Source organism: Lepisma saccharinum, chromosome 6, assembly GCF_977018435.1.
Source record: "Lepisma saccharinum chromosome 6, izLepSacc3.1, whole genome shotgun sequence".
Lineage (NCBI taxonomy): Eukaryota > Metazoa > Arthropoda > Insecta > Zygentoma > Lepismatidae > Lepisma > Lepisma saccharinum.
The window spans coordinates 57,685,642-57,699,051 of NC_139234.1; the positions used below are offsets into that span (position 1 = coordinate 57,685,642).

At 37.1% G+C, this 13,410-nt stretch overlaps 1 protein-coding gene across 3 annotated transcripts in view; it reads left to right on the forward strand.

Moving 5' to 3' along the window:
- The window catches only part of Moe (moesin), a 124,684-nt gene that overhangs the window by 43,456 nt on the left and 67,818 nt on the right, over window positions 1-13,410 (forward strand). The window contains exon 1 of one of the 3 annotated variants that reach the window (XM_083123986.1): window positions 935-1,137. The exons of the other annotated variants lie outside the window; for them this stretch is intronic. Within the exon in view, the coding sequence (XP_082980112.1) occupies window positions 1,117-1,137 (21 nt within the window). The 5' untranslated portion in view covers window positions 935-1,116. Of the gene's footprint in view, window positions 1-934; window positions 1,138-13,410 lie in introns of those variants that run through there. 3 annotated transcript variants of the gene reach the window in all.

Below are 13,410 nucleotides of genomic sequence, written 5' to 3' on the forward strand. Positions count from 1 at the left end.
TAAATGGGAGAGAGTGGAGGCTCATAAGCAATCTGTACATGAAACAATGAGTATACTGTGAGTAGGAGAAGTGACAGAGGAATGTGAAATTGGGAGACGAGTATGACAAGAATGCCTATCACCTACATCATTCAATATCTAGTTTTATAGTAAACAACACTACAGGGTACTGTTTTCTAACATTTACCGACAATCTGGATCCTCTCCGAAGATGAACTTCAACTAAAAAAAAGTGTTACTTTGTTAACAGAGTTGTACTATGAGTTTTTGACTTCGTTGAAATTGTCACTTCAGTCCCTGAAATTTCCCAGTGGAGGGAAAATTCCCTCTGAAAACATTCGGCGAAAGGGGATTTTTTTTGCTTAGGTGAGATATTTCTCTGGGGCATTCTGCGAAACGGGAGTAAACAGTGCCCGAGGACCCGTCCGAAATGCAAAGAGGGGGAAGGGGGATTTGACGATCATTCAAAATTTCACATTCCAATGTAATGTTCAGGAGGATATCGCTTGCAGAGAGCCATGCTCCGAATTTCTCACGGTCGTTTGTTTCCCCTTTCCATAAATATGCCAATGTAATGATATCCTATCTTCTGTTTGGACATAAACTTCAGCCACAAGCAGTCTGGTGCTCCTCACAACGGTCAACCCACCCCATTCTTGATTTTTTCCCCTTTAGTGTTGCGAAGACATTTTGAAGGGGTGACGTAATCAGTGAAGATAACTTTCCATAAACAGAGCGCATACTTAGTCGAATGCTTTCCTCCCCCCTCCTTCTCCTCTGTCGCATGTATGAATTCACTTTCTTCCTTTTTTAAGATGGGGGTGATATGACTGTGTCAGTAGGGTTTTTTAGTGTGTGTTTTTTTATGAAGCCTTGCAGGAGAGTCACTTCCGTCGCTGGCAGGTGGCGAAAGGTTTGAAAAGTTCGCTCGCGATTGGTCCCCGGTCTTGGCTGGTTGAAGTGGTTGGCTCATCGCTGCCTTGGCGTGGGAGTGCATTCGAAGGCGGCGCGCCGGTAGTCCTTGTAGCCAGGCTGCCTTCGTCAGTTGGGATTGTCTCACTTGTGTCTTGGTGAAACTTTTAATATTTTCTTTACCTGTGAATTTGGACCGTCAAGATGGTGGCTGGAGGAAAGTCGGTGAGTGTTTACCAGAAATTCCACGATATCGCTGTTATGCAGGAAATGTTGAGCTTCACTTGAAAAGGGTTATCTTGCTCATTAGTTATCTTTTGTCATGCACGTTACAATCTAGAAACTACAAATGCAAAATATATTTCCTTTTGATCCATAAATGTTTGCAATTATCCTGTCGAATGCATATAATCGAGAATACATTATACTTCGAAACTGGGGCCACGTAATTTTTATTTGTCGTGGCAATCTGTTTGCCGGCATGTAGGGATAACACCAGTGTATGAAATAACTCTACTGTTAGACATAATGACATAATTTCATTTTGCAAATAAAACATTTCGTATTTGTCAGTTTTATTGGATTTTTTTTCAATTACTGGCCGCCCCTTAAATGCTGTCAATTTATCGTTAGGGTGGATGCATATGTTAACTCACCTGCTAACAATCCTGAATAGTTAGTTCTGCTCAGGATAAACCATTCAGGGGAGAAGTCTGGTAGATCAGAGTTTGTTTTTCAGGGAAACTACCAGAGATTTTTGTTTTCGTATTAGCTTTGATTTTTTTTTTTCGCAACTTATTTAGAACCCTCCCCGCCCTTCCGTAGGGGGAAATTTAAACTTCATGTAGGTTTGACTCTTATCGAGGAAAGTTCCATTCACAATTTACAATTAAGGCTCCTTCATACATTTGACGAAAGTCGAATCTGAGAAAGAAGAAGAAAAAAGGAGGGTCATATGGGTTGGTTTTTGCGTGGCTTACTCTGTAACGTATCTCTGACGTAACAGAATACGTCACGAGATTGGCAGTCTTCACACTTTTCTTGGGTCTCAGCTTCTACTGCCTCGTAGAGCTCCGACACAGTAAATAGTCCCTAACGAAACTACAGAAGTTATGTTAAAGAAACAGCGAAATGATTTTAAAAAAGTATAAAAGATTACCTACACATGGAAACAGATCTTCATATGAGATCGTTGAAGGTAGGCATTCGCTGTTTACTGTTCACGGCTGACGGGAGAGCAGTTGGAGTGGGGTGGGTACCTGAGGGGAAACAAACACAATCGCTTGCAAGGGTGGAAGGACAAAAATTTGTTTGTTGTGAAGCAGTTGACCATCTAGCGCGCAGGCGAGCGAAGAATGCAAACATGAATTATCGTTCTTTTAACACGTAACAAATTTTTCATGGATAGTAAAACTGTAATTTGATGACAAAAAATTCTCAAACATTTATGAAATGGAAGATAGTAAACACAGCCGCACTTTCATGTCTTCAATCTTGGATATATCATTATGTGGGAGAGGCGGGGAGCGGAAAAGGCACTTCTCTCTCTCTCTCTCTCTCTCTCTCTCTCTCTTTCACTTTTTAATCTTCCAGAAAGAGCAATGAAAGGAAAACCGAAAACTGCTCCTATTTTGTACCTACAGTTCCTAAATAGAAATTACAATTTTTGTGACTATAATTGGCTTACGCAGAATTTTGTCGCGAGGTGTTTCAAGTTTGTTTAGATTTTAGTATTTATAGTAATAATAACAATACATTGTTTTTTGATTGATTGATTGATTTGCTTTATTTTACTTCTACTTTTGTGCCAGTTTTGACTAATTTGCGAAGATGGTGATGAGTGAGGATATGATGAAATTTATGAATGAACACTCTCATACAACCACGCCCAGGCCAGGATTCCAACCCGGGACCCCTGGCGTCGTAGCGCGATGTGCTAACCACTCCGCCACGGGGGCCGTCAATACATTGTTTTTATTATTACATTTATTAACAATAGTAATCTAATAATATGAACTGTTTATATTTTCGCTGGATGTGACACTAGTTAGTTTAAAACAGAGCACGAATTAAACATTTCATCAGTTTGCCCAGTCAGTGATCACAACAGGTTCATTGAATGGACAGTGTTCCATAAGATATACACGTATCATTCAGATCATGTACAATTAACTACACGTATGCTAAAATTGTAGTTTTACAACTTTGCTTTTACAACGAACAACGCTCACACTGGAAGAGCAAAGTTGTGCGTTACTGAATTAGTAGTCTTTCTGTATTATTTTCTGCTGATAAAGTTTATTTCGCGGTGAAGAGTAATGAACGGGATGATGAGAACAGACATTGCCATCTACACCGCAGGGGACGGAGTAGACTGGTTTTTCTCGAGGTACATTTATTTTTCTTGCATAAGTAACAGTTTCGTATGTAGATATACCGGGTGGCCAGACTCAATTACACAGTTTTTGATTCGATGTTATTTTTATTTTTTCTTTATTTTATTTTTATTGACAAATGTTAACAATTCCAATGGCTACAAAATGGTTACAAAAATGGAATCACACACACTTAAGTCATTGATTTTCAAGATAGTGGTCGACCTGGGCACCATGTAAGTCTACACAGGCTTGTAGACGCAAAGCAACATTTTCACACGACTTCCTACACATGTTAACCGGAACATTCTTGAACTCCGTTACAATCACCTCACGCATATGTTGCTCACTGTCAATCGGATTAGCGTACACCTTGTGTTTGAAGTAACCCCAAAGGAAAAAGTCTGGTGGGTTGATGTCGGGTGATCGGGCTGGCCACTCCACAGGCCCTCGACGGCCAATCCAGCGATCAACCTCGTTCACAGCATACCGTATGATGCACCTATCTATCGACAACAAAATGTACTTTCCAATTTTTCCGTGTGCTGTTGGATTGATTGGTTACTAATGTTCGAATACTGCCTAATTGAGTCTGGCCCACCCTGTATACTATTCCAATTTTTGCATCTTTGAAGTACAAATAACAAGAAACGAAAAAATTATGACATACAATTTAATAAATTATTTTTATATTTACCTTAAACACACACAACTCAAGTGGCAGTGCACTCCAAATAGCAACGCAACAAGGGAACGCCTCTCTAATATGATATTCTACAAATGTGCAATCCCTTAGGAGGTGAAATATTCAATAGCTGAAATAAAAAGTACCACATTCTCATCCTCTAATATCTTCATCTGAAAAATCGCTGAATACTCTAAAAATATCTTGAGAATCACTACTTATAGTTTTGAAACCCCTTTCACAATTCTAAGCAGGGAAAGATAAGTATAAGGAAGAAACCTGTAAAATGTGCAATTTCATGTAAGGTAATCTCAAAAATGTCAAATTATCGAATTATATGATTTAAAACTCAAATATAATGATTCTAATAGCATCGTGGACATTTTAAAGTTTATTTTAGCCGTTAAATAATAGCCGGTTCAGTAGTTTTATTTTCCCTCGCTGTGTTGTGTTCGTGATTTGTGATAGCTCTTACACCTTGTAATAAACCGTTTCGAAGTGGAACAAAGAAAATTCTGCACAATCAGTGGCGTATCCAGAAATGTTTCGGGGGGGATCTGAACGAAATGTCTTACGAATAATAATAATAATAATAATAATAATAATTTTCATGATATTTTAATTGAATTAAAGTAATACTAATTTCAATATATAAATTAATAATATTACGTGACTAGGTAAGAAGGCAAACAGTGTATTTTCATTAAGTAGCTTACCTGTAGTTAAAAGTAGAAACATTTACATAAGAACAAGTGCCCAGCAATTAAATTAATGTCAAATAGAAGAAGAATTGAATACTATTGCATAACGAAATAAATGTTAGATACAGTGAAGTTTCTGATTAATATTGTATACATATTGTTATGAGTTGCAGTATGCATAAACCCTTTTTTTAAATATCATTCAAAGCTGTACGATCCCAATATAATCCTTGCCTTCCAATAGGTTCAGTCTCTTCAGATAAAGCTAACAAACATCATATACAACAAATGCTAAACTAGTATTGTTATTGTTTTATCACTTGGTAATCTTTTCAAAGATAAAGATATCCATAAATATACCTGGTCTTCTCCAGATGGTAAAACTCATAATCAGATAGACCATATTCTCATTGATAAGAGAAGGCATACTAGTATAATTGACGTTCGTACACATAGAGGTGCTGACTGTGCCAGTGACCATTATTTAGTAATTGCTAAATTAAGAGAAAGACTCGCAGTGATAAATCATAAGCAACAAAATCTAAAAGTTATAAAATTTGATACAGGAAAGTTTACTGATGAAAGAATTAAGAAATATTACCAAATTAAACTGTCAAATAGATTTGATGTTTTGCAGGATTTAAATGATGATGAAAATATAAATGAAACAGACGTAAATAAGAATTGGGAGCACATACGTAATGCAATAGAATCAGCAGCTAAAAAAGTATAGGATACCATAAACCGATAAAAAGTAAGCCATGGTTTGATAATGAATGTTATAATCTAATAGAAATAAGAAATCAGGCTAGACTTAGGTGGTTAAATAACTCTGATGATACAAATCTAAACAATTATAATAGAATAAAGCGAGAAGTTAACCGCACGTTTAGAAGTAAAAAAAAGAGATTACTTGAAAAGCAAAATTAACGAAATTGAAACAAACAGCAAAAATAAAAATATCAGAGATTTATATAAAGGTGTAAATGAGTTTAGAAAGGGATGGCAACCTAAAGTAAACTTGATAAAAGATAAAGACGGTGATTTTCTAGCTGACCCAAGTGATATTCTAAATAGATGGAAGAACTACTTTAATGACCTTTTAGATGCCCATGTAGGAGATAAATCAGAAGTAAATGAAGTCCACACAGCAGAACCTTTAGTTCCAGAACCTAACTTGACTGAAGTTAAAGATGCTATTAAAAGGCTAAAGAATAACAAAGCACCTGGCATTGATTTAATACCAGCTGAGTTAATTAAATATGGTGGAAATCCATTAATATGTGAAATTCATAAATTAGTTTGTTTAATATGGAATAAAGAAGAAATCCCTCAACAGTGGAAAGAATCCATAATTGTTCCTGTGTTTAAAAAAGGTGATAAAATGAACTGCAATAATTACCGTGGAATTTCTCTACTCTCAACTACGTACAAAATATTGTCTAACATTCTTTTAACAAGACTAACCCCATATGCTAATGAAATTATAGGTGATTATCAATGTGGATTTAAATGTAACAGATCAACTACAGATCAAATTTTTCACATTAGAGAGACACTTGAGAAAAAGTGGGAATATAATCGAAATGTCCATCAGCTATTCATTGATTTAAAAAAAAGCATATTATTCGGTCAAAAGAGATAAATTATATAATATATTAGTAGAGTTTGGAATACCTAAGAAGCTTGTTAGTATGATAAAAGTATGCACCAGTGAAACAGAAAGTAAAATTCGTGTGGGTATTAATATGTCTGACAAATTTACAATTCATGATGGGTTAAAACAAGGAGATGCATTATCTCCATTGCTCTTTAATTTTACCTTAGAATATGCTCTTAGGAAGGTGAAAGAAACTAACGAAGGACTAAAATTAAATGGTGTGACTCAGTTTTTAGCATATGCAGATGATGTAGACTAATTAGGGGATGATATAAATACAATTAAGAATAATGCTAAAACATTTTTCAAAACTGCTAAAGAGATAGGTTTGGAAGTTAACAAAGAGAAAACTAAATATATGTTTACAGGCCGAAACCAAGTGTTAGGTAATAATCAAAATCTAATTATTGATAACAATTCGTTCGAACCAGTTTCCAAATTCAAATGCTTAGGAGCAATATTAACAAGTGAAAATTATGTTAAGGAGGAAATAAAAAGTAATATCTATCGTTTAATATCTAACAAACTCAAAGTTAAAATATACAAAACAGTAATTTTGCCTGTAGTATTATATGTGTGTGAAACTTGGTCCCTTATATTGAAAGAGGAACATAAATTGAGAGTATTTGAAAATAAGATTCTTAGGAAAATATTTGTACCTAAAAGGGATGAGGAGATAGGTGAGTTGAGAAGGTTACATAATTTAGAACTACATAATTTGTATTCATGTACAGATATTATTAGAATGATTAAATCAAGAAGACTTAGATGGGCAGGCCATGTGGCACGAATGGGAGAGGAAAGAGGAGTTTAGAGGATTCTTGTTGGGAAACCTGATGGTAAGAGACCTGTAGGAAGGCCAAGACGAAGATGGAGGGACAACGTTGAGATGGACCTAAAGGAAATCGGTAGGGATGGTTTGGTTTGAGTTGCTGTTTTAAGTCCACTTTATGCACAGTAAGGCTAATCGGGACTGGACCTACAGTTTAAAGTGGGATCCGAACCACTTGTGCCTCCACCGGGTATCGAACCCGGGACCCCTTGATTACAAGACAATGACGCTACCACTGCGCCTAGGGGGGAGGCCCTGACGGTAGGGATGGAAAAGAGTATATAGATCTTGCTCAAGATAGGGACAGATGGAAAGCCTGTGTTGCTGCAGCCATGAACCTAAGGGTTTAAGAAGGCTAGAGAGTTAGTTAGTTAGTTAGGTAATCTTTTCGTTTGGGTTAGGGAGTCCACACGCCATAAATAAATCCTTTATGTCTTTGAAAGCTGTATGATCTCAGTCCTAATCATTGCCTTCCAATATATTCAGAGTAAAAATAGTAGTACTTGGTACGTATTCGGGTACTTTACTTCAAAGCCGTATGATATTTATAGCTATAATCCTTCCCTTCCAATACGCATTCAGAGGAAAATATCCATCTAATACGCAAAAATTGCTAAAGGAGTATATTTACATTATTTAATTTTAGTACTTCATAATCCTATCGGGGGGGGGGGGGACCCCCAGCAAACTTGTTCTACGTATTATAGCGTAATATTTGCCAAGGAGACCGGTTTAATTGAACTACTTAAAATAGCGTTACTGGCTTACGTACGTACAATGTAAACGTCTAATGGAAAGCGATAAATACTTCCCCATTTGATGATGTAGTAAACGGATAGATATTATTTATATTTCATTCTGAACCCTTCCACAATACGTGAACGTCTGTGTAGTTATTTTGCCGGCGATTTTGTAGCGCTTGAAACTTCATTGTTGTTTCTGCAGCAGACGATTTTCTGGGAGCCCACATCTTGCGTCAAACACACTTGCTGCCGTCACCCATATTTTGCAATTGAACACGTCCAGTTGACGCACACACACTTCCCCCTGTCTCTTGCGATCGTGTTTTGTCTTCGAGCTATTTTGTTGTATCCCTCCGCGGTCTACTGTGGGTGGAGTTTAGATCGCTTCTAACTATCTGCACGAGGTGTCGCCACAGTGCAGGGACACTTTTACGTATTGCAAGGGTTTCGTTTTCCTCAAACAGTCTCAAAATAGGAAAATTGACTTCTACAGTGATGATGTTAATGTCAAGTACAATGAACATTGCATGACCCCAACAAAACAGTTTTCCATAAGCTTGTGTGGTTAACGAGATAATTACATGTGAAAATTACGGTTTTCCCCATTTTTATGCCCAATTTACTTATTAAGCAGGGTCTTTTTTAAAATTTCTGCTTTGTAGGAATTACGCAGCCATATTTTCTGAAGGATAAAAAACAAACCCCGAGATTCTATCTTAGCCCGTAACTGAAAAATCTGTTCAAAACGGAACGTCTGCACTGCGCGTTTTCGTCGAGGTATGAAGGAGCCTTAAGATAGGGCATGCCCTACTGTTGGTCCAGCGCATTGGTTTCAGGTTGGAGTCTTGGTCTCGACATGGTTGTTCTTTTGAATGCTCCATTACATGGGCGTCGCCCGGATGTTATAAAATTCAATAGGCCTAGTGGAAATTATTATAGCCTTAAGATGACTTCCACTGGATACAATCCAGTTCAACTATTGCCCCTCCCCTGTTTTTTTTTAATTTCATATGGTTAAGATACTGAAATTCATTACTCTATTTTAGTATTAGTTCGTTAAAGAAAAAAATCTAAAGGAATATTTTAGTCACGAAGTTTGTCTAACTTCACATAGAATTTCAAAGTACGTACGGTAATGATAAATACGCAATAATGCAATGTTGAGAATATCACATGTAAAAATGTGATTTTTGAGTTCGATATCATTCAGTAATTCTTCGTATTGAAATAAGTTGCATGAAACTGGACAACGTTGTCGTATTGACATTACAGTTGGGTCATATTGAGGATTTCGGCCATTTGTGTCCTTATGTTACTAACAAAGTGCCTTGTATTAGTATGCAATGTTTAATTGAACATCCATTTTCTACTTTTCTATTGCTACGAGGTATCATCAATTTTATTTTCATAAAAACTAAGCGCTGCTGGAGTATGTCTGGTCTGGGCTCTTTTACTCTTGAACGGGCAAAAATTACCGTTTGTTGACTTTGATAATCCAATTTTGTAAAATGCTACGCATGTATTGCGACTGTCCTGAAATGTAGTTACGGTGCTGTGGTGGAGTATGCTGACTGGAGACGCTGGAAAGAAAAATGTAGCCCCCCCCCCCTTTCCCAATGAAATACTAAATACACCAATCAGTGGGGGTAATATTCATCGAACCTTCGACGGACATTTGAATTGCTGCAGATCCACTGCGTTAACTATTGCTTGATCTAGGTTGTAAGAAAATGGCTTCATCCAAGAACTTTGCTTGTTAGAGAATTTTTAGTTTCCCCTCGATTGTCCTTTGTCTGTTTTAGAACTGCCAGTATTACCATGAATTGTTCGCTCGTGCCTTTTTTCTTCAGGAGCGTACTCTGGCAGACCCTGACACGCAGTTTGGGTTCGAGGTCTGTGAAACTTGTAGGTGTCCGCCCTTGAGTGGGATTTCCGAATGACCTCATTTTGCCAGTGAAGGGGTGGGATTGAAGATCTGCTGAGTGACTTCTGTTCTGGTGTCGACTGGAATTGTAGTTGTAGGGAAAGACAACAAAAACAGACCTTTAAGAAACCTTCAATTATTGTAAGGAAAAATTCATTAAAATTTTAATATTCACATGTTTTGATCCTGTGTGGAAACTCATCTTGTTCAGTATGAATTTAATTTCTGAACGTTTCATAAATTCAAGTATTGCTACAGACTGAATTCATATTTGTCGTTTGACATATAGGTTGAGGGGATGTATACTTCTGATCCACTCTTTTAAGTGGTTAAAATATATTGATTTATGTTGCACTGCAGTTTCGTTGAAGCATAAAGGAAAGTAATAGTGACAGCCATGACAACGGGGGGGGGGGGGGGGGAGGGGAGGCATCTACAATACAGAAAAGTGATGAATAAGATATCAATTATCACCTTCGTTTTGACTCCACATGTCGTCTGGAGTCATATCTACACATGTTCGGACCTTGTGAGTGGGGAAATCACGAGAACATTGCGAATGCATGATAGTGTTCATAGCCTAGATTGGAGATCTTCAAATAATGTCATGAAGCTAGTTTTCACATTTGAAATTTTACTGCAATTTCTTGGTTCATAAAAACTTAAGTTGTAATGAATTTATTATTTTTAATAAATGGATGGGCTAATAAAAGTTCTGTGGTGTTAAATTTCTACTTGCATGGTCTAAAAAAATCCAAGTTTTTCACGAGCTGAAATATAAACAAGAAACTTGATTGATGGAGTTAATTAGGTTTCCTTGTGTTTGCTTATCGTAGTTCTCATTAGACCCAAATTTGTCTTAATAGCTTTGGTAGTTATTGAAATACTGATAGTTGACATGATGGGCTTACTTTTTCAACTTCACTGATTAATGACGTGCAGTTCGTAAGTTTTATCCGCCCGTTAGTGATTGTCAATGTCAAGATTTAGTTGACTTGAGACTGAAAATGATTCTAGTGTAAGATATTATTGTATCGCGATATATTAACCAAGCTATAATCCGGACTTTTTGTCGCTTGTGGTGCAATCAGTATGAAGACGTGAAATAGCAAAAGTGTCCCTCAGAATCTCTGCCAACACCTGCAGTGGGTAAACTAACTATTGAGAGCCACTGAAAATATCTCCATAGCTACCGGTGTTTTGCCAATCACTAGCCTAGAGGATTATGGAATGTTGGTCAACGTCCTACCGTGTCCAGATAGTTGGAAATTAGTTGGATGTTATGCAGGTCGATGTATAATGTGAATGAAAGAAACTCCTTAGAATTAGGATAAGTGTGGGGTGGGTGACCTAAACTACAATATCCAGAGTTGTCCCTATGTGCTACATCTCCCTCCTAATAATTCAAACTTGCGACTCGTATGCATTGAGGCACATAGCGAGTCTCCCATTCGAGTAACAAGTGTTCACGCTGTTCAGAGCAGTGGCAATGGGGGCGGGGGGTCCCTATCGTGAAGTGCTTTCACTTGACATAAAAACTGTCTTCAGTTTCTCGTAGAGTTGACACCGCACTTTCCGAGGTACATGATAAGCACGCTAGCAGATAACAAATCAGCTTTTTCTCCCCCTTCCCAGATAAACTTGGCAAAAACAAACATTTCGATCTGAGTTTCTGATAAATCTTTCCTTGACTTAAAAGCTTTTACAAATTTATTTGAATCTTTATTGCTAGTTTTAGAGTTGTTTTCTAACCGGAGTGTTAAACATAAAAAAATTCTAAAATGGCGTGGAAATTATTTTTTGGAGAAGTCCGGAAATTTGATCTGGAAAAATGAGTAGAAACACGAAACTATATACTTAGTCTTATCTAGGACCTATGAAGTTCATGTAAAAAACTCGTTACTGAATCTTGCATATGATACGGGCGTTTCTATAAAAAAAATATAATAATTTTTACTTGTTCCTCCCGAAACGTACTGTGCGTGAAGTTTTAAACAACTAGACCGCAAGTAACTGATTAATTCCATTGGTAAATCTGTGGTATATAGTTCCAGAAGTACTTTCGGTAGCACGGACATGCTGTAAACATCACCACAGACGTACTGCAGCCCACACGTTGAATTGTACTGATATTGTTCTTGAACATTTTTGACTTCAAACTTTCAAGTAGGAGCAAATTAAAATCGTGGAAGTTTTGAAAGGGGCATTCTTTATATCAATGCATGGATGTCCTCGAAGGCCTCTGTCTTCCAAACTGTACTGGCGTCTGTGTAATGACTAGACCTCGGATTTTTAGATTCTAAAAAGTGTGCTTTTAGGTTCCTTAAATAGGCTCTAAAAGTCCTAAAATAGGTTCTAAAAATTCTAAAATAGGTCCTAAAAATCTTAACTTAGGTTCGAAAAGTCTTGAGGTAGGTAAAAAAAACTTAAAATAGTTCAAAATTTGTGAAAAATGCCGAATGAAAATGGGACACCTATATTCTGAAATACGCACTATCTTGCATGACGTTATGTGTGTTGCCTAACCCTACGGCGATGGTAGAACTTACGATTGGAAATTTGCTAATAAAATCTACTCTTCGGCGTATAGTGAGGAACAATCTTTTTTCAGGCAACAATCTTTTTTCATGTTGTTCACAGTCAAACTCCGCAACTTTGTGAGTGAGGATCATCTTATATGCTGAAAATAATATTTCAACAAAAGCATAGTCAGTGGTGCAAACTTCAATGTTGAAATATTAATTTGCAAGGCGTGAAAGCCACAAAGCACCGAAGTGACGCGAAAGTGAGGAAGACCACACAGATCAGACCACTTTGGATTGTACAGGTAACATTGGCACCAAACATTTTGCTTTGTTTATAGCTTTGAAAAGTCACCATGGACCAAACAAAGCAAATGCCTCTGTGTGACATAAAAATTCTGTAAAACCCTTAAAAATATATAAAAACCTAAAATAAAGGCTTGATTTAGGCTCATAAACCTAAAATAGGTTCTAACAAGCAAAATAGTTTTTTAGGCACTATAAAACTTCATCAGTTGCGTTTTTTTAAACGAAACGCTGACATAACTTATATTATTTCTTACATATCTGTAAAGGAAAAATTAAGTTAACCTAAAATCCGAGGTCTAGTAATGACGCAAGATTTTACTATGGATATTCATGGCTTAGTTGGTGCGTAATCGAGAAGTTTCTCTGGCGAGCTAGTGACTCATCCGACGGTGGAAGTACGTAGAGGTGGATTGCAGGTTTATGTAAACGTCAAACATGTGGTGAAGCTGTTATTTAAGTAGATGACGCACTCTGTTTGAGCACTGATGGAACGGCTCATAGTTTCCAAACCAGCTTTCCTTCGAAATGCCACAGTATGGCGGACTTTGAAGATCTTGATTTTTCTCGTACTGGTGAAACTGCACCAAGGGCGCACTGAGGTGTGGCACTTATGAGACTCAGAATCTCCCAATTTACCCTTCTTCCATTGTCATGAAGATAAGGCAGTGTAATTCAGTCCTTCAATTTTCCTATCCATAGCCACATTCAAAATGTTTGAAAAATTCCTGTCTGCCACTAAGAGTTGAG